The sequence below is a fragment of the Myxocyprinus asiaticus genome, chromosome 4, assembly GCF_019703515.2.
Source record: "Myxocyprinus asiaticus isolate MX2 ecotype Aquarium Trade chromosome 4, UBuf_Myxa_2, whole genome shotgun sequence".
Lineage (NCBI taxonomy): Eukaryota > Metazoa > Chordata > Actinopteri > Cypriniformes > Catostomidae > Myxocyprinus > Myxocyprinus asiaticus.
The window spans coordinates 39,420,506-39,446,012 of record NC_059347.1 but is presented as its reverse complement, the minus strand read 5'-3'; the positions used below and the strand labels follow the sequence as shown (position 1 = coordinate 39,446,012).

Below are 25,507 nucleotides of genomic sequence, written 5' to 3'. Positions count from 1 at the left end.
GTTAAATTGATTTTGAGCCAGGTGGATTTTGAACCTCCCAATAAATAAATAAACTAGTAGAATTTCTTTTCATTATTATTTATCTAATAACATATTATTAATAATTATTTGTATCTTTGATAATTAAGTGACTTTTGTAGGTAAAATGCTCTGGCAGAAATGACCAATTCACATGTCTAAATTGGATCAGTCCAGTCAAGTCGCACCTCCTGCAGATCATTTTCTTTAAACGCAAATCATCTAGCCAGGTGATCCAGAATTGCCACTGGTGCCACAGCTGCTCACACCCACACACTGAACAATGTGCTCTCTTCTTCAACAGGTATGGCTTTGAGGGGGTGATCCTCTCCATTTATGGCATGAACCGCTCAGAGCTGGAGTGTCCCAGTGTGGTGTGTAAGTTCCAGAAGCCGGAGGAGGTCTTGCAGCTGCTGGATGTGGAGGATGCGAAGCTCTATGTGGACTTCATGGTGTTGGGGGTCTTCTTCTTAATTCTGAGACTCTCCACTTACTTAGTTCTGCGCTATAAAGTCAAGTCAGAGCGTTAGAGCTAGCGCTCCTCATTAGGCATACATATAATTTAACATACACATAGACTGCACACTTTCATGTTTGTTTTTCCATCATGGTGGGGATGTTCCATTGACTTCTATTGTTTTTCTATACCCTTATAAACCCAACCCTAACAGAAACCATTTTTAGATATTACATTTTAATTTAAATTATTTAATTAAAACATTAGTATGTTTATTAAATCTAGGTGATTTCAAGTTTTACCATCTCTGGTGTCCCCACAATGTTGGCAAAATAAGACCCGCACACACATACACAGATATAAATGCACATAGCGACTGCACACATGCAAAGAACACAGAAAACGGTGCACACTGGTCCATATAACGCTTTACAGTTAATTTTCAGACCATACCAATCCAAATGCAAAATTTGAAAAACTGTTTGAAACTTTCATTTTTCATTTTTTCCAGTTACTTCAAGAATGAATAAATGTCCTTTTCTTCAATTTTATTACTTCTAAATTGCGACTTTAGAAAATATTTTTTGAATAATTGACATCACCAATTTTCAATTTTTCAATTTTTTTTTGTCTTGCAATTTGCACTGTGGGCTGTACCATTAGCGCAGAGGTGTGGGTTCACAACAATTATTCCAAAATTCATTTCTGAAGTCACAATTAAGAAAAAGTAAAATGGAAGAAAATGAGAGAAAAGATAAATTATCCATTCTTAAAGTAACTGGAAAAAAATGAAAGTTTCAAACCGTTTTTTTATTTTTGCATTTGGATTGGTAAGGTCTGAAAAAATTTACTGTAAAGCGTTACACAAACCCACATTGATTCCGGGGCCATTATTTGGCAGTGCAACATTATCCTTAGTTTTTGTTACTTGACTTTTTAATTCTCAAATAAGTAGATAATAGTTCATTAAGACTTTGTTGGTCTTGATTTTTTACTGTAATTTTTGAATGTATAATTCCATGCAGTTAAACGTTGTAAATGCATTGTACCCTGATGTGACTTTGAACTTTGAAGCATGAGTCTCTGTCGACAGGACTGGATGTAATAATAATGACAATCCCATGACAGCCCACTCTAGCATGTGGATCGGCAATGAGCCATCATGTAATTCTCTTTATACCAGATTGAGAGATAGTCATATTGTCTTCTTGTTAATGACTTTCATTCAGACCGAGGCTAAAGAACCATATTTATTTTGGAAGAGAGTGCACTGCTTGCTTGGGGGCACCTTAGGACATGCAAGAACACAGAACCGTGCAGAAATGTCCAACCATTTCAACCAAGTTCAAATCCATTGTATCTTTCAATTTGCCAGTCTTCCCACCAATACTCTGAGTTTCTGCAGGAGTTTTTATAATAATATGCTACCATTCCTGTGATGACCTGCTCAAAGAACACTTTGAAGAACATTTTACAGTCTCAAGGCAATTCTCGAGACTCCACGTCAGCCTAAAGCTAACCATTTGTGGAATGTTGCAGCAAGTGCCCTTGATGTGAACTGCCTGTAATTTTTACTGAGGGGGGAACTTAAACATCTTGCTTGACAAACATTTTGGCTGCCAGTATCTAATCCGTCTGTCCTCTTACCTTGAATTTTCTGACAACTGCCACTGTGGTCGCTTAAGAGAGCAGTTTGTGTTGGGCTTTCTCAGCTGTATCAGGAGGGATCATACTTTGAACTTGTACAGTAAACTAGCTCCCTACAGTGACTGAAAAGGCGAGGACTTCAATGTGAATTGGTGCTGATCACAAAGCACCATTGACCTAATTACATTTACCCAGGAATGAAACATATCAAATGAAAATAATCTGCAATCCTAATGTCTGATATTAAGACTGTCCTATAACAGCTGAAGCTGGTTATATACTTACGTGAACATAAATACTGTCAAAATAAGACTTGCAAGCCTACTTTCTGCTTTTTTGGGTCTGTTCCCTGTACACTTCAACTGCACTTCTGAAGATTTCAGGACTCAACATTTGCAGTTAGCTGCTCAGTCGAATGAGTGATGCACCTGGCCTGAGATGTGTGTCCTGATAAACATGGAATGCTGGATGAACAGTATATGCATCTTCAGTTGTGTGGCGTACTGCTTATAAGCATGGATGGATAAATCTATACCTCTTGTTTGCACCTGTATATATATACACTTCTTCCTTTCCCTGCTTCTGCTCCCTAGCCAGGCTACTCAATACTGCAATGCAATGCAAACATCTTCACAACTGACTTAATGTTTTTGAGTCCTGCTATGTGTTATGTCTCCTTATATATTGAAGAATACTAATAACTTGATTATATACACGAGGAAAGTATATGTGTCATGCTTTATGTGAAATTGTAAATACACGTATGCACTTTTGTTGATGTTGTTTTATTGGAACTTTTTGGATATTTATTTGAAATTAATTTTATTTTTTATATCCGTAAAGATGACATGCACTGCTGGAAAAGGGAGTATTATGAAAAAGAAAAATGCATGATGAATTTGGAATCAAAAAACAAGATGCTGCAAGGAGTTTATGTTGCACATGTGTTGTAATCCAAAAGGACTCCTAACTGAATTGAAATAATCTGCAGAGGGTTAATTTTTTGGGACATCTTTGTTTTAGAAACGTTATCATTGGGCTCCAAGTTGACTCCACTATAACTCCATTTGAGTAATAAAAAGTGATTTTGAGATTTTGAGAGAGTAGGTTTGCCCTCAGAACAGAGCGTTCTCATTACAGTCAGTGGAACTTAGAGAGACTCTTACTCATGGTACTGCAAGGTATGATTGCTCTTTTTTTTAGAACAATCTGTCCACTGTAACATTGCACACAGCTTTAAATAAGATCTTTTGATCATCCTGCAATCAAGGAATCACTGCTTTAAAATCAGCTTTTCTTTATTGCCATATGGTATACCCAAGGAAACCTAGGTCAGCTAAGATCCTAGGTGGGCACCCTTGGCCGTAGATGCTTTTAGAGCACAGAATCCATTTTCAAAAGTGCTGCTTCAGAAATGGGGCCAATGAAATGTGGATAAACTATTAGCCACACAAAAATTCTGTACTCAATATTGTGTGATACTAACCAATCTGCAGCCTGTTATGTTAGCGTGTTTTGTGTACTATTTCCTTTGGAGTCATTGGACAGGGTTAGAAATGTTCACCATCAAGATTTTTTCCTGTAATGGAACACAAATGTGACAGAATGTGCAGATAAAATCTCTAGTGTAGAGAGTTGGGTAATACCTGTTTCTAATAGCAATAGTATTGTTCTGTGCCTTGTGAATGATATCTAATCCTTGAATATTCTATATATTTCCAGTGGTTGTCTGTTAATTCTCCATTGTAACAATCATTTTGGGTGTCTGCGCCATTAATGTGTGTTTTTATGGGTTGCTGTACTGGAGGGTTGAGATCATAAGGATGAGATTATATTTCACACACTCATATTTAGCAGTCATATTTTATTAACAAGTATTCCAGCAATTTCTCTCTACATAAAGTCACATTCTTTGTTACACAGTGTGCATGCCTTAATGAACACAAAGCCTTCAACATCACCTCTCTCAGATTAAAAAAAAAGCAGCTAAAGTGCAAATGGATTTTTAAATATTGAAAAAGATTTTTGCTTTATTGCAGATTTATTACAATTAGCTTCCCAGTTTTTCTGCATAAAAATGTTTGTCTCATCAGAAATGCAAGTTATGTGTACTAAACCATGTTCAAATGATTATAATAAATACATTTATATACTATTATTCAGTATTGTATTTGACTGAATTTCCAGTGTGTCTCTGTATGTTGTTATGACTCAAAACTGTACAGATAATAATTTGTGCCAATAATATGGTACTCATACAATATTATTGTTACAAAAAAATTGATGTACTTTGTACTATGTACTTAATTGTAGTTTTTGTTGGTGTTCATAGTGAACCTTACTTGTATAAATGTCAGATCCATGGACCTTATGTCAGCGTCAGAGTGTCATTAAGCCTATCTCAGATTACATTGGTTTCATTATTTTTCCTATCATCCTGATTATACTTTCTCAGAAAAGATAAAAACTTGAATCTTAGCTGAGCTTGTCTTTTCATGGCACATGTGTAATTAGCGGGTTAGCACTGTGTCCATCAGAAAGGAAACATATTGACAGCTCTAAGGTGTAGAATTCTCTCATTTCCACCTTCCCTCTCACTCACTCTCTTTCAAACCCCATCTTTCCATCTCTTAAATTATATACACAAAATATTATTTACATTTTCTTCTCTTACCCTTGCAGGGCCGGTGCTTAAATTTGTCGGCCCCGGGACCTAGTGAGTAGGCTATACCACTGAGAACCATAATGAGGCCACCTTGTCACAGAGCCCCTGGTTGTCCCCACTGAGGACAGCTCTGAACCAATGATACATAGTCTATATTGCATAGGTTATGTTTATGAAATAGACTTGAATACATAAGCACTTGCATAAGTCCATGGACAGTCCTTGCAATGGAGCCAGGCAATAAAGTTTTATAAGGGATGTTGTTTTCAGAGCTGACAGGTGTGAGATGTACAGAGTGAATGTGTGTGTGTTTATGTGTGGTTTTCACATTCACACCCAGGGGTCAGAACAGCATGCCCCTTCCTCTGAGCACACACAGTCAGATTAACCATTAAAAGTGGAGCAGGATGAGAAACGCATGAGAGACTGAAACAGAATATCTACTTCAATCAATGCGTTCCGGAGATGTACAGCTTCCACTGATGAGAGAAACTAGACAAAGAGAACTCTCAGGTACCTCCAGCTCTCTCAATTCTTATTTGCTTTACCTCTTTATACAGAGTTATTATGCACAGAGCTCAGTCTTATTTGAATGGAATATTTTCATCAGCCCTTTCATTTCTTATTCAGTTCTGTTGGTATAATCAATGAGCAATCGTTATTGTTTCCTTTTTGCTTCACAGTGAAGAGATGAGATCATTTTGCATGCTTTGTGAGATTACATAAAATAAAACTTTTTCATGCTCTCCATAGATATTATGCACTGCTTATGCTTAGTGGGATTTTTGACCAATTTACAAATGAAAATTATGTAATCATTTTGAGTTTGACTTTCATTCCTCCATGTAACAAAAAAAAAATGTCAGACAGAATATTAGCCTCAGTCACAATTCACTTTCATTGCATGGAAAATAGGTGCAATGAAAGTGAATAGTGATTGAAGTTATTCATTTTTGGGTGAACTATCACTAATGTTCATAAGGTCTCATTCGTGAAACAGAAGCAGAACAAATTTCTGTGTAAATCGCTTGTAAATCCATTATTAAGCAAAATGTTGAGTTCAACTCAATGCAACAATTTACGTAAGAATGGATTTATTAACAATTTACACAGAAATTTGTTCTGCCCATGTTTCATGAATAAGACCCATTGAGTCTGAGAAATACCGAAGGAAAGTTTTATGGTTAGACTGGTTGCCATTTACACATTTTGGTTTACGCAAAAACAGTTTTATGCCTGTATGGTAACAGATGTTCTAGAACAATTGTAAACTTTCTCAGCTTCCAGTGTTCACCCAGTTTTTATGTATGGCCATTGTATTTAAACCATTGTTATTTATTGATGGGAAAAGTAAACAGGCTAATTGTAGCTTAGAATAGGCTAATTGTAAATCATGGTCACTATCACAGTTGGGTGTTTGTGTGAACTCTACCTCAAGGCCATTGGGTTTGGCTCATTATCATTGTTGACAAAGATGCCAGTTAAGGTTATTAGATCTATTACCTATTACATGTTACATACAGTGAGACCAAAGAGTGAACCATTCTTTATATTTATAACAGTTACAGTTTTCAAAATTCAGTGCATTTATGAAATTAACCATAAATGTTTCACTATGGGTGACTATTCCAAAGTATAACTTATTCCATCAAAATAAGTTGACTCAAGATCTGTTTACAAAAACCCAAGGTCAAGAGCAAAATGACTGATCTTTTTTTTTTTTTTTTTTTTTTTTTTTGTGTCCAGGAATTTGAAGTGTGGTTGTCCTCACTGTGAAATCCTTACCATTTCATTTTGATCTGACTCTCTTATTACTTTACTTGCAGTGCTGTGGGACACCATGGAACTGATGGAGTAAGTAAAGTTTTTATAATCCTTCACAGACATACATCCACATGCACTCCACACAGGCGGACCTTTACCTTATGAAAGATTCCTCAGCTTTGACTTTGTGCCTTTTGATTTGATAAGAGCACGCATGCACAAACACGCAACATTTCAATGACTCTCAATTATTATCTAAAATAGTCAATGAAGTACCAATGCTTTATGGCAGTGTACTTAATCTCATTGGCTGTTCGTGTACAGCACTTATCAGAGGGAAAATACTAATTCACTAATCTGTTCTTATGCTCACTTGAGGAGGTTTACCTTCAATCCAAAGGAGGGAATCGACAATCCAGCCATGGTGATTGCAGATGATACAGGTTAGTGAGGTTTACAATTTTATTAATATATTTTTTCTGCTACTCTCTTCAATAGAATGCATGGTATAAATCTGTCTAAAGCTCCTAGATCCCATATGATTTTTTACAACTCGTGTTGTCTGGTGTCTTTTGTCTACTGAATGTTCTTGGAAATATTTTTTTTTTTTTCATTGTTTTTTTGGCGGAACGATCCATAAACACTTTCAACTGCAGTACAGCCCATTGAAGAGACTGTGGGTCTATCATTCACAACCTCATTGTCATTCCCATGCTATGAAAAAGGTCTATAGATTCAATAGATTAAAATATCTTACATAACAGGGGTTTTCCTGATACCAAGATTACAGATTTCAGATATTTGTTCAATACCATAGGTGAATTTTATTATCAGAGTAACATATTCAGTCTAGCACAATTGAAATGCAAAGAAATACTGTTTTCAAGTGTTATCTGTTCCATATACTCAGGGACGGATAACCATCGGGCTGATTGGGCCGTTGCCCAGGGGCCTCTAAACCCAAAGGGCCCCAAGCTCTAAATCAATTATTTATTTATTTTGAGATATCTATTATAAATCCACGTAAATGTCAGCCTTATGTGAAATACCATTTGTTCGGCCGAATGCATGCTGGACGACAACAGCGCGAGCACAGTCACTCGAGTGCGCGCTCAGGGAATCTGCGTCTCACGGGTGCTGCGTGTTTATTTGAAGGACTACAGAGAACAGTGTCTGATTTACAAAACGCTTCCAAACATAAAGATAAGGTGCAGTTTACCCTGGCTGTGTACAAAGCTGATGGTTTAAATTCATATAAGTGACAGAATTTGTGCAACAAGATAGAGGACTTGAAAATGTTTAAGTCCTGCATGCATTTAATGTTTAATGATAAAGAGAAAAGTGCCTTAATACCCTAAATATGTGCACGGTAACCTTTTGTAATATTTGGTTAACTGTGAGAGTTCACGAACGGTTATTCTGTTATTTGTCTGGACTCGGGAATCAAGAACGTTTATTACCAGAGATGAGTCATACACAGTCTCAGATAGCAGGGAAAAAACACAGTGAGCTAAGAGCCTAAATATCACAATACTTGGTTCTTCAAATGATAAAATCACATTAAAGTCGAACAAAAATAATCTCCATCACTGCCTGCAACATAGTAGGCCTATTCTTTATCAATGGAAAATGCGTAAATCTGCCCGGGCCGGTTCACTTTCTATGAGGCAGTGAACGCTATGGATTATAGGACTTTTTCGGGATGCTTAGATTTTTAAATGATTCAGCATTTAACTTGTGTAATTATTATCTGCACACCAGAGCAAAAGGGGGAAAAACATTGGCTCACCGTTTATCAAGCGCTGAAACTTTTGCCAGGTGAAAAACAATCTGGAATCATGTGCAACAGTCAAATTAAGTCCTCTTTGAAACCTGAACTTCATCAGAATGTCGATTTGTCACACCAGTGCTGAAAAAGCTTGATGCAGCACAACAAATGTTGAAACAGAACACAGGTGCCTCGAGATGCATTAATAAATATTAAAGTTCTTTTAAACTTAACAGTGAGTTGTGGTAGACATCCATCCAGTGAGTTTTTACATGGCCTCGACACACGTGTGAACAGCCCATAACTCGCCCTATAGCCTGCTTGAAAAACTGACCCGAACCTGGCCATAAACCTGAAGGTTTGTCGGGTACCGTCAGACTCAGATCGGGTTGAAGACATCTAAACACGTGCAGAATAACTGAATAGTGATTTTGGTGTTTGAATACCATGCACATCCCTATTAATAATGGGGGGGTTCATCCATGGTGTACCGGCCCATGGGCCTCTCAGTTCTTAATCCATCCATGCATATACCATTTGCAGTGCTGGGAAGATTACTTCTTGATTGTAATCGGGTACTGATTGCAAATTATATGACAGAAATTGCAGTATTGCAATCTGGTAGATTAAATTTTTGGGTTAATCTAATCGGATTACTTTTGGATTACTTCCTATGTCACTTGCATTTCTTATGAAAGTTTCTAGAGATATGGACAGGTTCCTGGGAGGCATTACACAAACGTGGTCATACAATTTTGCCAATTTTACAAACGCCATTATTATGAGGTAAGAGATCAGACCAGTTATATTTGGTAATCAATATCACAAAAACTGGCTCAAAGTTATCGCTAAAGCAAAAATGCATTTGGATGCAATTGGATTACATTGTGAATATGAAATGACGTGTATTTGGGCATTTTAATGCATTTGATGGACAAATCCCTTTCAAACACATAATGACACATGGTTAAATACACACAGAGTGATAATTCAATTAATACTTCAAATGCTTCTTTAAATTTGACGTTAAAACCTTTGCAGTTGACAGGATATTAACCTTTGGAAGGCAGAGTTTACATTGCACAGTGATGTTTTTTTTACCCGTGTCGCCTTAAAAGTGAAATTATCTCTGTACATCCAGTGGTTAAACGCTGATTTAGACCTCTCCATCTTCACCTGGATAATGAAGAGTATCAGGTCTGTGTGCAATCTGACAACCCTCCCCCTCTCCCTCTCTTTCGAAAACACTTGAAGAATTACTGAACATATATCGTAGTTAGGCTGGGTGAAAACGTAAAAGATTTAAAAAAAGAGAAAGAAATTCCATATAATGAACAATTTACTGCTGTTGCCTAATTAACATGTAATCATGTAATCCATAAGAAAGTAACTGTAGTCCGATTACGAGTATTTTAAAATGTAATTTAATTCAATTGTAATGTAATGTAATCAATTAATACCCAGCACTGACAATATGTCATTTACTTATAATCTGTGCCAATAGAAATTTTCAAAGAAAATGGTTTGCCATTTAACTATTATCTGTTCCAATAGAACATGTGTCAGATCCCTCACTCCGGGTGTGTGTGCTGAAGAGGGAAGAAGGAGAAACCTTTGGCTTCAATCTGCGTGTGGAAAGAGGGAGGCAGGGTCATGTTATCAGGCAGCTCGTTTCACTGGGTGTGGCAGAGCGGAGTGGGCTCAAGGATGGGGATCGCCTGCTTGAAGTCAATGAGATGTTTGTAGACAACATGGGACACATGGAGGTGAGAGGTCATGACCTCTGAATCATGAGTTTATTTGTTATTTTGCATATATAATATAATATATATAATAATGCTTTGTATATCGTAAAAGCTATGGACATCTCCTTTGTTTCTGTGTCAAGCTTTGTAACAGATTTGTTCTGCAATCTTATTTCTTTTTCATGTTTCTCTCTCTCTCTCAGGTGGCCCGTAGGATTCAGGTGTGTGGTTCACAGCTTTGCTTCTTGGTGCTGGATGGCCAGGCCTATGAGAAGGCTGTGTCTGAGGGTCGTGACCTTAGAGAGCTGGCTAAAGCTGACCGTGGGGAAGGATGGAGGCCTCCCCGTCTCTGCCACATCACAAGAGATTCATCTGGTCTGGGCCTCAGCATACAGCCTGTGGAAGGTAAATAAAAGAACCATAGTATCCTCATATTTGCATTTGAAATAAACATCTGTAGTCCTTATTTAAAAGAAGTGAGGTTAAATGTAGCAGCACCAAACCGAATTGCAAAAATAATGACTGTTTTCAAAAAGGTTTCTCAAACACTCCCCCATCTTCCATTGTTTGAACAAAACAAAACAAAACAAAACAAAACAAAACAAAACAAAACAAAACAGATAATCCAGAACTAAACTCATTTCATTGGTTGAGCCAGTGTTGCTATGTCGGACTAGGGTGCGTTTCCTGAATAACAACGTAACTCACTGCTTAACCACCATAGTACAATGCATCATTGGAGAAATTAACTAGCTAGTCACGACTGTTTCCCAAAACCGTAGTAACCATGTAGCACATCCATCGTTTGAACCATGTTGGTTTAACAACATAAAGCTGTCGTTAATGGCGTTACGCATGGGGTGGAGTAATAACTTCCAGGAAAATTTAATTATAAAAGCTCATTTATACGTACACCAGAAAGATGTTTAATGCGAGAAAGCTGCTGAAGACATGAAATTGGCGTGCACCGTGTAATTAGACAGATGCATTGCACTGCAATAGATGTGTTTTACTCTGCATCAGACTTCGGGGTTCCTCCAATGCCCTCAAATGGGCACGTTCTATTCAGAAAAGATCACCCTATGCCTTATTCCCTGTCTTTCCCATCCACTGTGAGAGCAGTGTAAGGCTGAAAGATGTGGGGCTCCAAAATCACAGTCATTTGGAATTCACTTTTATGCCATTTCTATTTAAAATTCAGTTAGAAGCCATCTATTATGATTGTTCTCCCTCCCTTCAGAGGCTGATTTATCCCATTTAGAACGCAGCCAAAAACACCACTTGTGCGTTAATATGGACACAGAAGCTGTGTTATCCAACAGAAACTGTTTGTGTTAAAGCACTTTCTCTTAACATTTCTGCAAAACCCTGAACATATCTTTTTTCTTTTTTTTTTTAAGCATGTAAATGTGATCAAAGTCTTGACAGAATGAAAGATATATATGGAATAAAAGATATAGAAGCCTCAGCGAAGTCAAATGATGTCCACAAAGCCAACTAACAAGGAACTATACTTCTAACCACAGGTAAAGTGTGGTAGTTCCAACCACACAACTTTGCGATGCTGTTTGCAAAGGCTTGTTCGAACTATGGTTTCGGGAAACACCAAATCGTTGAACTATGTTTTGTAACGACAGAACTTACGTCCATAGTTGGTTAACGTGCTTTTGGGAAATGCACCCCTGGTCGGGATGCTCAAACAACAGCAATGTTTTGATAGCGCCAGAGAGCTAAAGTGTTTACAAATTTTGAGGGAGTCAAACTACAGATGGATTACTTATAGTTGCATTTTCATATTAAGCTTCTCCAGAAGAAAGTATTTTAACAAAGAGGAGAAATATGCACCTTTAAATCCCAGATTTAATGAGACTAGCTTTAACGTCATTTGGAATACAATCCTCAATTATAATGCTTTTGAGGTTCATGTCTCTTGGTTATCTTTGGAGCAGGTGAGAAAGGCAAATTCACTGTAAGTAAAGTGAATGGAGGAGCCGCAGAGAAGGCAGGTGTGAAGAAAGGTGACCGTCTGGTCTGGATAAACGGTGCCATGGCCTCTGAACTCACACACTCTGCTATCAGCAAAATGGTAAGCAAGGCTTCAACAAGGACTTGCTTTGGAAATTTTTTACTGAACTCAACTAAAATTACTCCATAAACTTTTAAACTGAAATTTGCTGAGCTTCTCTGATGTGTCATACCTCTCAGAAACAGGCTGTTTTTTTGTTTTGTTTTTTGTTTTGCATTTTCTTCCATTAGACCTTTTTTCACTCACATGTTGTTTTAGTTGAACTTTAGTCTCATGTGATTGGTTTATATCCCCAGGTGAAGAAGTGCAGCGATCACATGACAGTGCTAGTGATTGACAGCGAGAGTGAGAAGAGTTATGCCCGAAGGAAAATGCCCATTTTGCCAGCCATGGCTGACGCAGAGAGCATGCCTTACCGGCCCCGCAGACTGCATCTGGTGATTGGGGCAGAGGTGTATGGCTTCCTGCTCAAGCAGGAGAAGGCCGGAGCAGGTCGCACTGGTGAGACACACCCTCTGACATACACAAACTCCACAAAAATAGATATGTACTCCATATTTATACTTCGTTTACATAGGCCACATTATAAGAGAGGTGGATACGGGCAGCCCTGCTGAACTGGGAGGTATTAAAGAAGGTGAGGTGCTTCTTGAAGTGAATGGAGAGCCCACAGAATCGCTGGGTCATGATGCAGTTGTCAACAAAATCAGACAGAGTGGACAGAAAGTCACCCTCACAACTATGCCACCACAAGGCCAAGAGTTCTACACTAAGGTGAATATACAGAGACACTGAATTCTTTGAAGAGATCTTCATTCAATTTCCTTATGCCTTATGTCTATTAAATGTCATTATATGACTCTTTCTCAGCTGGGCCTCTCTCCCTTGCTGTTCTGTGTGAATGTTGCACCTGGTTGCCCTGTGGAGAAAAGGGAAATAATGATGACACTGGAGACTACAGTGCCCCCTGTTGAGCCCCAGGAGGACGTGCAGATCAATCCTAATGTTAGACTATGTGTGCTAAAGAAGGGCTCGGTTGGCTTTGGCTTCCATTTGGGCTGTGTCCAACAGAAACCTGGCACCTTTATCAGCCAGGTACAATGAAGCCCTTTCATTGAAAATTCAGCCTTTAGGTGATACTGACCTCAGATGTTATTGCTTGTTTCCAGGTTTAAAATTAAGTTTTGTTCTGGACTAAATAAATTTACTCTTGGGAAATCAGCCCTAGATATTATTTTCTGAAGACCTAAATTGACTTGATATGATCTTATTATCAAACAGCCATAGTCAACATAGTAAGATTATACCTGAGTAAAATATCTAATATATAATTTGTTAGAATGTATAAAGCTACATAAAACATCACCATCTGAAGAAAGAGTGATGTGACACAGTTACAATACATGCTCTGACATACTATAAATCAAATATATCTAATTTGGATAAAAGCTGAAGTGTGTTATTTCTGTGACAACATCCAAACAGAAAAAAAAAAAAAAATCAAACAGATTTCCGATGGCACTGTCCATCTGCCATTGGTCAAACAAAAAGATAGCCCTGCCCCAAAGTCAATTTATTGGTTGAGCCAGTGTTGCTGTCAGGCTGGCCAGGATGCTCAAACATGAGATCAATGTTTGAAGCACCACATAGACACAGCATTTAAACTTTTCAAGGGAATCAGCATATGGATTGTTTACTTGTAGTTGTCTGTGCATATTAAGCTGGAATAGGAGAAAGTATTTTAACATGAACAACCAATGTTTCATTATTACAATGTGTAATATTATTACCTCATATTTTTAGGTAACAGCAGGAGGCCCAGGACAGTGTTCTGGTCTACTACAGGGTGATGTGGTGGTGGAGGTGAATGGACAGAATGTGGAGAAAGAGTCTGTGGAGGATGTGATCTTCCATGTGAAGAGAGGAGGAAGCTCTCTTTCTTTACTAGTAGTCGATCAGAGAGGATTTGAGTGGCTGAAGAAGAATGGGAAGCCAATCACAGTGAACCAATTAGCGACAACCTCTGAGGTATGCAATGATGTATGATGTCTTCAAGCAGTCAAAAATCAAGAGCAATATATCACTTCATACAGTATCATTTACCTTCATTCATAGTAGTTCATGTTCCATGTTTTACAGGTAGAGAACAAAATCTCAAAGGCTGCTGAACCACCAACAGATTGATGAACGATTAGTCTTCCTGAATTTGTCTTCAGAAGTGATGGACACTAAAACAGTCTCTAATATGTCAAAGAGATCAGCCATGGGGAAATTTCTCTTTTCTGACAAGAAACTCACAATTGAACCTCACCTGAAACCATTTCTTTTCTTTGAGGCTGTGGTTAGGTCTCTGGAAGTAAACATTTCCACAAAGTCTTAATTTATATAAAGTATTATATAAACCATTCAACAACAACAAAAACAACAAAAAGTTTAAAGAAACTTGTTTTACTTATGTTTTACTTCACATTTACTTTGCTTTTTGTCATGTTATCACATATCACTGTACTGCATTATATTTCTGTTTCAGAACTGCATTTGATCCCAAATGTTTCTCATTATAATGAGTCTTTTACAAATTAAGTTATTAAATAAATTAATAATAATAATAATAAAAAATATTTAAAAATGAAAATGTTATAAGTAAATTACACATGTCTCTGTGTATGACTTAAATCAGCATAATGTTTTTTAGTAGTAATTTCATGATTGATGCCAGAAGATATTGTTTAATTTTCTTTTATGGTACCATAGACCTATACATACTTGTTTCTCTTTAAAAGACTGATCTGAATGTATTTAGATTTGTGTGTGGTGCAAGGCTTTTTTAATATTACAATTTTGCGTCAATATAACAAAAAGGCAAATATTCACGAAAACATGTAATTACAGACCAATTTGTAGCAACATGCAAACAGACATAGCCTACAAATTAAATAACAACATGCACAAACAAACACAAACAATAAGATTAAAAGGTCATGGGTTGTAGTGTATGCAGAACCTTATTTATCTAAAAGATACAGGTTATTGGCTCAGTTAATTTATTTTTAAAAATCATTAAAGCATAAAGATACTAAGACAGGTCTATTTTGAATAGTTTTATAAAACTACGTTTTAATGAATAAAAAATAATGAAGAAAAGTATCAAATTATTTAAAACAAAATATTAATTTCCCCTAAATTATTAGGCCAAATTTCACAATATACCAAGAAATAACAGGTAGAGCTGAAACATTTTGTTTTATCCAGTTGTAAGCAATTATTCCAAAAGGGCTTAAAGGAACATTCCTTGTTCAATACCAGTTAAGCTTAATCGGCAGCATTGGTGGCTTAATGCTGATTACCACAAAAATTAATTTCGACTCGTCCCTCCTATTCTTTAAAAATTCAATTCAATTTAAAAAATTACAATCAATGTTACAGTGAGTCACTCACAATGGAAGTGAATGAGACCAGTTTTTGGAGGGTTTGCAGGCAGAAATGTGAAACTACTAATTTTATAAAAGGACTTACATGAATTCTTCTGTTGAAACCCATGTATTATTTGAGCTGTAAAGTTGTTTTAGGATTTGTTGACATCACATCGTCATGGCAACAAAGTTGTAAAATTGGATATATTTTAAACAGAAAAGGTTAGGAAGTGATTTTATCACACTACAATCATGTTCATGTGCATATTGTTTATGTCTTGTTGTTGCACTTTTGAAACAGTGAGTATTCTAACGTTTACCAACTGGCCCCATTCACTTCCATTGTAAGTGCCTCACTGGAACCTTGATTTTTTTTTTAGTGGAACCATTTTATTTATTTATTTTTTAAGAAAACGAGGGGCAAGTCAAAATGTATTTTTGAGGTAATCAGTATTTTGCCTCAAATGTTGTCGATCTAGCTTAACTTGTATTGAACCCGGAATATTCCTTTAGCCACATTGCAACAGGAAACAGGTGTGCAACAGTTTGTACACAGTATTGTATATTTGGCATAGGCCTGTGTTGTGTGTGATGCAAGTGACACGCTTTAATTAACTGAAAAAAGGTCTACCAACACAGCAGTACTGGCACCTTGGTAAGCATTAAAAACGGGCTGTTAGCAGCCCGTTTTTTAATAAAAACTGTAACATTTGTGTCCAACATTCTATCATGTATTTAGACGTATTTGCAGGCATGCTAAAAATTTACATCAGGCACACATTCTGCCTCCTCGGTTTTGGGGTCCTTCACTGGAGGTGACATTCATTGAAGGGTCTCCCCTTGTGGACGGCGAATAAACCTTCACAGCGACACAAATCATGGCCCAGGCAGTACAGAAACTTGTGGCTAAAGTACCAACGTTGGTCGGCGGTAAGAATATTAATCTTTTGTTTAAGTTGGAGAAGATATATATGTATAAGAAGTTGTTAGAGCTGCATGCTTTTGATTTCCGTAATGGACTAGAAGGCCGCAGTAACGAGGAAATCATGATTAAACATGACATTTACCACATACACAAGTGTAATAATGCATTGACTCTGGATTCAAGCAAATGACCAGCAACACAGAAATATTAATAGTTAATGTTTTAGCGTTCTGCCTCGTCTAGAGCTAGGTAATTTGTTCTGAATGCTGAGCTCGTCCTACTGCAGTAAGTTGACAGTGCCAGAATAGAGTGTTATATGTTTTTAATGCGTACTTCTGTTAAACTTAGATATCTCATCGTGCCTTTCTTATTCATTTAGTCTCTGCTTTACGAATTACATTTTAAAGCCTCCTATATTGCCTAATGTTTGAGATGAATAATTTATATTTCTGTTTTTCAGCCGCCGTGAGCTACTCCAAGCCCCGACTGGCAACTTTCTGGTATTACGCCCGCGTAGAGCTTGTGCCACCCACCCCAGCCGAGATCCCCAAGGCCATCAGTGGTGTCCAGGATGTCCTCAAGGGCTTCCAGTCAGGACGGCTCGGTCAGACCACAGTCAGGGTCAGTATGCATGTTTTACATGCTAGTTGTCATTTCATAATTGACCTATTTTGTGAGACTTGGCATATAATCGTCAGTAAAAAGTAAAATTCTCTCATCATTTACTCACTCTCATGCAATCCCAGATGTGTATGATTTTCTTTCTTCAGCAGAACACAAACAAAGATTTTTAGAAAAATAACTCAGCTCTGTAGGTCCATACAATGTAAGTGAATGGTGATCAGACCTTTGTAGCTCCACAAATCACATAAAGGAAACATAAAAGTAATCCATAAGACTCCAGTGTTTAAATACATATCTTCAGAAGCAATATAATAGGTGTGGGTGAGAATCAGAACAATATTTGTCTTTTCTTTTTTTTACCCTAAATCTCCACTTTAACTTTCACTTTCAGATGTGAAAGTGAAAGTGAAACTAAACAGGCACTACATGTGACTTTCAGATGTAACATAAGATTTAAAGTAAAACAAGGACTTACATTTTGATCTGTGTCTCACCCACACCTGATGTATTGCATCTGAAGATATGGATTTAACCACTGGAGTCTAGTGGACAACTTCTATTTTTTGGTTAGATTAAAACGAACTCTGGTGCGATAGTTCTGTTAGTGCGGTTCATTTGAACAAGTGTGAACGCTGCCATCCGAACCTTGGTGTGCACCAAACAAGTGGACCGAGTCCGCCTGAATAGTGGGTCTCGGTCCGCTTCCAAACGAACTCTGGTGCGGTTCGATTGATATATGAACGCAACATGGACCAAAGACGTCTAAATGGACCAAAAACAGGAAGTAATTTGCCTAATACTGACCTCAAGCATACCTGGTTCTTCTCATCATAGGAGCTATGTTGCCCATTACAGTTCGGTACAGGTGTCAGAACCGCCGTCAGCCGTCCTTGCAGCATGTCTTCGTTTGTGTGTGCAACGGAGGAATTCCTGGTGCTGTTTTGACTCCTTTACACATTTTATTAACTCTTCGTTTGTTCTCAGCTGGTAAAAATACCACCATATATACATATATAAATCTAACGAGCACATTTCGCCCAGCAGCCAGCACTGTTTTGGATGTTTGGCAAGTTGCGTTGCAAAATATACGTCATAAAAGCTGTCCAATCAGGTTGTGACTTTTTCCTGATGCCTTTTGTTTCGTATCTTTAGGTTCGGTGTTAAAAATGCCAGTGTGAACGCTAAGCGAACCAGGACTAAATGTATAATTTTCTTTTTTGGTCTGGACCAAGAGAACCAAACTACAAGTGTGAACACACCCTTATGTGATTTTTGGAGCTACAAAGGTCTGTTTTGTTTGGGTGGTGTGAACGCTGTTTCTGAACTCGGGTGCGCACCCAAGTCCGCTTGTAAAGGTGGTCTGGGGTACGGTTCATGTGAACTCCAGTGTGTTTCGCAGCTAATATGAACCCAGTCGTACCAAATTGCGTGAGTGAACCTCTATTGATGATGTAAAATTCACGTCTTTGCAGGCAATTATTATGGGGTAATGAATTTCTCATACCAGCCTGTGTCCAAATAAATCCCCTTCAGAGAGCAGCTCACATTCTTCACATCTCTTGCAACGCATCCACGGGCTCGCGGCAAAAAACGCTAATATTCTTCACATCATTGGACATTCAATGCATCTGTGGCAGACAAACATAATTTATAATTTTGTGCATGTAAAGTTTTGGTGGTAAATCCAAAGAGATGAATACTTTAACACAGCAAAGCTGATGTCTTCTTGAGTTGTTGCCTAGTTACAGTGGTAAACAGCTGCCGCTTGTACTCATGTTGATGTTGTAATCGGACCGTGGTTTGGATCCAAATTATATGATGTGAACAGAGACCAACGGAAGCAGGTGGAGGGGGGAGGAAACAAACTCTGGTTTGGGCCAAGCAATCGTACCATGTGTGAAAGCACCCTAACTTTAAAAGAAGACTGACAAACCAGCTTATAATTAATTCCAAGATGTTTTATATTATGTGTTATTTTGGTCTATTAATTGCAGCTTTATCTCCAAATATCTCCACAGGATGCTCTAAGGAATGGACTTGTCGCTACAGAAGTTCTGATGTGGTTCTACATTGGGGAGATCATTGGCAAGGGAGGCATTATAGGCTATGATGTATAAAGGTGGACTGTACTTTCTGCTTGTTTTCTTTGCTGAGATTTGTCTGTTCCCTTCACTATTTGAATTCTTGGAATCCAGGAACTAAATAAATGAATATTGTTAAAGAATAAACAACTGAAATGCTTATTTAAATTCAAGTGGGCTTGCAGTAACATTTTAGTGTACACAGAGTGATGGTACAGTGAATACAAATGTCGTTGAACTTTCGTCTGTTCATTGCTCATTTTTATTTTATTCATTTGAAGTTGTATGTATGCATACTTGTTACACTTATATCACACTGATTTTCATATGTAGACAATCAAGCAAAGCTCAGTCCTTACAGAATGCACTTCACTAAATAACCACTCTACTTCAAAATTCTTTTTCCTCTGTGCTTAAACTCATACAAAAATGAAAGCATCAGGGAAACCGGTGCAATTGTCCCAGATTAAGTAATTTCAATTGTGGTGTTGTGTAGTGTTGAACATTGTGAGAAATTATATCTCCAGATTAACAGGAAAATATTACAAAAGTTATAAAGCACATGTGTAATTTAGATTTAGTGTGGTTCAAAAAATACTAATTATGTAATAATTGACATTTCTTCACGTTCTTGATTTTCTGATAGCATCCGAGTAACATTTCCTAAATATTTGCGGAACTCCTGTCGAACATCTTCAGGCTCTTCCTCAAGGTTTGAGTGAATAAGAGGCAGTTTGCTTAGCTTTGTGGCTATATGGGGAGAGTTAATTAAATTGATTATTTTATTAACTGTATTATTATTTTAACCATAAGCAACTTTGTGTTTAATAAAACATTTAAAAGAAAATAGTGGATTTTCTACTTGGATTAAATTTTAAACTCAAAAGCACCTTAATAAGAGCTGATGCTGCAACAAGAATTGCAGGTCTTAAAAGGAATAGTTCACCCAAAAATTAAAATTTGCTGATAATTTACTCACCCTCAGGCCATCCAAGATGTATCCGAGTTTCTTTCTTCATCAAAACAGAATTTAAGACTTTTAGGATTTCATTTCAGGCCTCCTCCTCTAAATAATACAAGTGAATGTACTCCATTTTTTGATGGTCCAAAATGCATATTTAGGGTGCATCAAAACAATCCACACGACTCCAGTCGACAAATAAAGTTCTTCTGAATGCAAACGATTGATTATTTTTAGAAACACAACAATACTTACACACTTTTTAACTACAAATGTTCGCTTCCGTACATCTCTGTGACACGCACTCATGAGAGGGATGACGTAAGCTCATTGGTAAGGTCACGCGTCACGTGGAGGAGTCAGGAAGCATTGTTTACATTTTTTTTTATTTGTTTAATTATTATTATTTGGAAATTGTATTTTATATTGTTTTGAAATTGTTTTGGTCTGTGGTCTGTGCAAGTTTCTGTTGTAAACAATGACGCGCTTCCACCTGACGCGTGACCTTACCAACGAGCTTACATCATCCCTCTCATGAGCGGATTATTTTGATGCACCCTAAATATGCATTTTGGACCGTCAAAAAATGGAGGACATTCACTTGCATTGTTTAGAGTAGGAGGCCTGAAATGAAATCCTAAAAATCTTAAATTCTGTTTTGATGAAGAAACTCAGATACATCTTGGATGGCCTGAGGGTAAGTAAATTATCAGCAAATATTCATTTTTGGGTGAACTATTCCTTTAAAGAAATAGTTCACCCCAAAATGAAAATTCTTTCATATTTACTCACCCTCATGCCATGCCAGAACACAAAGGTATTTAGAGGAATACTGCAGCTCTGTAGGTCCATACAATGCAAGTGAATGGTGGCCAGAACTTTGAATCTCCAAAAATCACAAAGTCAGCATAAAAATAATCCATACAACTCCAGAGGTTAAATCTTTTGAAGCGATATGAGAAGTGTGGGTGAGAAACAGATCAATATTTAAGTCCTTTTTTTTTTTTTTGTATTTATTTTTTTTACAACAAATCTCCACTTTCACTTTTACTACCACATTCTTCTTTTGTTTTTAGGCGATTCCCATTCTTCGTGCATATTGCCACCTACAGGTCAGGACTGGTCAAAAGAGATTTACAGTTTAAAAAAAAAAGGACTTAAAGTTTGTTCTGTTTCTCACCCTCACCTATCATTTTGCTTCAGAATATATGGAATAAACCACTGGAGTCTTGTGGATTAAATCTATGCAGCCTTTATGTGCTTTTTGGAGCTTCAAAGTTCTGGCCACCATTCACTTGCACTGTATGGACCTACAGAGCTGAAATATTTTTATAAAAAGCTTTGTGTTCTGCTGAAGAAAATGTCATGCACATCTGGGATGGCATGAGAGTGAGTACATGATAAGAGAATTTTCATTTTTGGGTGAACTATCCCTTTAACCAGCCTTTAAGTTACTTATTCTTGGAAATCTTAAGATCTGATGCAATATTGTCAAGAGATGTTAAGTTACCTAAAGGTGGACGGGTGGTATCAGCCCCACTCCCTGGTTTATGGTGTGCTATCAGTAGACACTGGGCCTCCAGTAACCCCTGTGAGGAGATGAATGTAGAGTGCCAGGTCTCGACTTCCTTGAGATGGCTGGGCACATCTGGGTTAAATACAATAACTACCCCATTGCAGTCTTTCATCAAAGCTGGCCAGCACGATTCAAACCTTTGTGCAAACAATATTAAATGAAGTTTTAGAAAAAGTGATAATTGTTTTGACAATTTCAATCTCTTGGTCTACTGTATATTTTGTCAACTCACTTGAAATCCCCTGCACAATCCCATAGTTCCACCTCACATGCTGAATTTTTGTTGCCATTGGATAGATTGTGTGATTCAAATTCAAGTATTCTAAAGAAGACAGAAGATTTGAGAATCAACCAAATTAATTTTAGTACATGCAGCCTAAACATTTACATTTGAAGCGATACTGTCTTCAAACCCACCTTACTCCTTGTGTTGGGCTGTAATCAGCTCCGATTGTTTCTGTTGTGTCAGAGAGAAAATTGGCTAGTGCTGTCTTCCCACACTGTCAATATAAAAAGCTGATTTGAATTTTTATCAGACCAGTGGATATTGCGTGCATGCATTTAATAATCCGTAATCTACATAAACAAAGATACACCGCATGCTACGCACGATGAAACAAGTAAAATATTTTACCTCGCTTGGTCCAGTTAATAGTATTTTCACCTTGAACATCTTAAAGTATCGAAATAAAAACGCAATGCGAGAAACTTTTGACGTGTCCTGCTGGCCAACCTTGCTATCGAGCTAGCTACTGACGAGCAAGGGTTATAACACGATTTGGCATTTTTCTTGTGTATGACATAAAAAAATGAATGAAATGTAAAACTCTTGGTTAAAGTTTGAGGGCTGTCTGAAAAATGTAATATTGCTACAGATATATATTTATCTAGATGAAGCTCGTGGTAAATAGCTCACGGCTAACATAAACATGTCGTTGCCAAGGCGATTACACAGTAGGGAAAACTAGCGTCGCAGATTCGTTTCTTTCCCTGCGTCCTAAACGGGATAAATCAGCCTTTTGAAGGCTGTGTAAAACGTACAGAAACAGATTATATTGAAAAGAAATAAGGTGAAGTCAATAGAGAAAGGGGAATAGACTCCATACGTGATCTTTTCTCCTTTTAGGTGTGCTTGTAATTATTTATTGTAAATATATAAATCAGCGGTGACAATAATTTGAAATCAAAAGTCTAGTAGAAATAATAATCACATTAGTTTGATTAGACAATTAGTTTCTCAAGATATTGGTGTTTTTTCTTCGTGCTCTTCATGAGCAACTTTATATGAAACACCCACTGTCAGATAATAAAGTGACCAACAGGGGGCAATATAGCTACGAATTTATTTCCAATCTGTTACGCCTGTATTCTTTGAAATGTATGGCGTCATTTTTATATCACCGGAAGTTGAATTTGAAAAAGCCTCCGAATTCATGATCTTGAAAAACGACTCGGTGCAATTTGATGTTATCGAAATGTTTTGCTGTTAATTTTAAATATTTGAAAATGTTTTGTGTGAATTCACCTAAAAGAAAATTCAGGTTGTTAAATTCAAGTTTTTATTATTCAGTTGGTGGATTTCAGGTCGAGAAATTCAGGTCTCAGTATTCAGGTTGAAAAATTCAGGTGGCAAAATTCGAGGATGACATCTGGGAATGCAAGTAAGAGCAAACGAGCATCGATGTAATCTATCTCTCTCGGACAGTCGCAACCTCAGAAGTCATTTTAAACAACTGTGACAACAACATTGTGCAAAAAACAAAAAGGTATACTTTAGGGATACTTATAATGTTTCATTAATGTGTTTTGAAGAACAGATCAACTTAATCATTAAATTGGATCCTTCACCTAATGGCAAGTTTCATCAAGAACCTAATTTCATAATCATATGGGCAAAGGACATTTACCAGTGGAAACGAATAATCAAACTACCTCATTTTAACTGCAAGTCTGAAAGAAAAAAAAATGTAGTGGAGAAGTATTAAATACTAAATCTAAAAAGAAAAAGATATATATATATATATATATATATATATATATATATATATATATATATATATATATATATATAATTTTTCTCTCTGCCTTCAGAGAACAACAGAGTGCGTTTAATCATTAGCCTACATCCAAGGTAATATGAATCGGGTAGATATCTACCTCTTGTTGCTACTGTAAATAAGTTATATAATACAGACCGATGGCTGACTGAAACAACAGCCTTTACCCATTTTGTAAGTGTGTTGCATGTCTTTGCTGTTTGATAATATTTATTATATTTATTATAATTATATTTCACTTTCTCTTGCACATTTGTACTAGTGTTGAATGAACATATAGTGAATTTTTAATGTACAAAACACATTCTGTTCCTAATTATTTACATCAGTCTGGACTGCTTGATAGTCTAACCTCATATGTAGATTTGTAGACTACTGATGATTTGTCAGTGTGTCTTATTTATTATGTTTTTTTTCAGGCAGACCACGTTACATTCACGATTAAATCTGGGCTCCATCTATATACTTTAGAGAAGTGTTCTGTAATATGTGCATTTGCATTGTAACTTTTACTAAAATTAGACAGCAGTATTTATTTATAGTTTCTTTTGTTTTGCATGTAATGCATGCATGAAAGATCAAAAGTGATCATTACACGAGTCATTTAACCTTAAATGTCAGTCTTTTTCTTCCTCACATTTTCTTTTAAGTATTAACACACACACACACACATGTTGGTGCAGCTATCATTATGAGGACTCTCCATAGACATAATGATTTTTATACTGTACAAACTATAGATTCTATCCCCTAACCCTACCCCTAAACCTTACCCTCACAAAAAACGTTCTGCATTTTTACATTTTCAATAAAACATCGTTTAGTATGTTTTTTAAGTGATTTGAATTATGGGAACACTAGAAATGTCCTCATAAACTACATTTATAGCATAATACCCTTGTACCTTGTAATTGCCAGTTTGTAACCTAAAAAAATGTCCTCGTAAACCACTTAAACCTGACACACACACACACACACACACACACACACACACACACACACACACACACACACACACACACACACACAATATATTAATAATAATACAGAGGTCTATAAAGTATTCTTTGTCATTTCCTGTAGCTATTATTAATAAGGTATTATTATATTAATTTTCTATACACTCAATTCGTGCATATACCAAAAATAAAAAATTCACAGTAATGCATGAGCATATTGACCTGTTACATGTAACATAACTGTATGATCATGCTGTCTTTGTGACCAAAATTCCATTTACTTTCAGACAGGATGTGACAAAAGCCAGCAAAAGTTTGGTTTCTGTTTATAAATCTTGAAAAAGTGATACTGCTGTTTACTTACCAGAGCCAACATTTTATTTTTCTTTCATTAAAGTTTTATCTTTCAGGTGACACGGCTTCATTTCACCCAAGTCAAACAGCAATGAAGGGGGAGATCAGAGATATAACACTTATTTGTTTCTTCTTTATTTAGACATTTCAGTTATCTGTGTATCAAATACAGTATATATATGTTCATATGTTCATTCATGTATATAAGTTCATAAGACCCAGACTATGGTATGTCATGATTGTAACATAATAATAATAATAATAATAATAATAACAAAAAAGCACTATAATGTCAGTTTACAGTATATTATGTATGTGTATATACTAATGTTGATCAATAAACAACACATAAGATTATGAAGCACAGACTTTATTCACACCGGCAGACTACAATGTAAACATTAGTCATAAACACTGCCTCGGTTGCTTTCGCTTTTCGTGTGTTCTTCATGAGTTAAAAGCAGCTC

At 36.7% G+C, this 25,507-nt stretch overlaps 4 protein-coding genes across 5 annotated transcripts in view; 3 read left to right on the top strand and 1 right to left on the bottom strand.

Moving 5' to 3' along the window:
* The window catches only part of LOC127440144 (ATP-binding cassette sub-family G member 4-like), a 28,495-nt gene extending 24,215 nt beyond the window's left edge, over positions 1–4,280 (top strand). For both annotated transcript variants that reach the window (XM_051696572.1, XM_051696571.1), the window contains one exon: positions 323–4,280. In XM_051696572.1, coding sequence (XP_051552532.1) covers positions 323–548 — 226 coding nt within the window. In that variant the 3' untranslated portion in view covers positions 549–4,280. The remainder of the gene's footprint in view (positions 1–322) is intronic.
* A 916-nt stretch (positions 4,281–5,196) lies between these two features.
* nherf4b (NHERF family PDZ scaffold protein 4b) lies at positions 5,197–14,674 on the top strand. Its single transcript, XM_051695801.1, has 11 exons — positions 5,197–5,300; positions 6,614–6,641; positions 6,930–6,994; positions 9,874–10,085; positions 10,268–10,469; positions 12,014–12,150; positions 12,387–12,591; positions 12,668–12,864; positions 12,961–13,185; positions 13,894–14,118; positions 14,230–14,674. Exons 1-11 carry the CDS (start codon positions 5,240–5,242, stop codon positions 14,272–14,274), a joined length of 1,602 nt encoding a protein of 533 aa, XP_051551761.1. The 5' UTR covers positions 5,197–5,239; the 3' UTR covers positions 14,275–14,674.
* Positions 14,675–16,265: 1,591 nt separating this feature from the next.
* atp5l (ATP synthase, H+ transporting, mitochondrial F0 complex, subunit g) lies at positions 16,266–19,982 on the top strand. Its single transcript, XM_051696447.1, has 3 exons — positions 16,266–16,433; positions 16,889–17,049; positions 19,071–19,982. The coding sequence occupies exons 1-3, from the start codon at positions 16,382–16,384 to the stop codon at positions 19,167–19,169; spliced, it is 312 nt and encodes a 103-aa protein (XP_051552407.1). The 5' UTR covers positions 16,266–16,381; the 3' UTR covers positions 19,170–19,982.
* On the bottom strand, positions 19,382–23,625 carry ift22 (intraflagellar transport 22 homolog (Chlamydomonas)). The gene is made up of 5 exons (XM_051696448.1): positions 22,305–23,625; positions 22,088–22,170; positions 21,903–21,992; positions 21,605–21,807; positions 19,382–19,883 (listed from the first exon to the last, which is right to left on the bottom strand). Exons 1-5 carry the CDS (start codon positions 22,341–22,343, stop codon positions 19,735–19,737), a joined length of 564 nt encoding a protein of 187 aa, XP_051552408.1. The 5' UTR covers positions 22,344–23,625; the 3' UTR covers positions 19,382–19,734.
* Between the last annotated feature and the right edge of the window lie 1,882 nt (positions 23,626–25,507).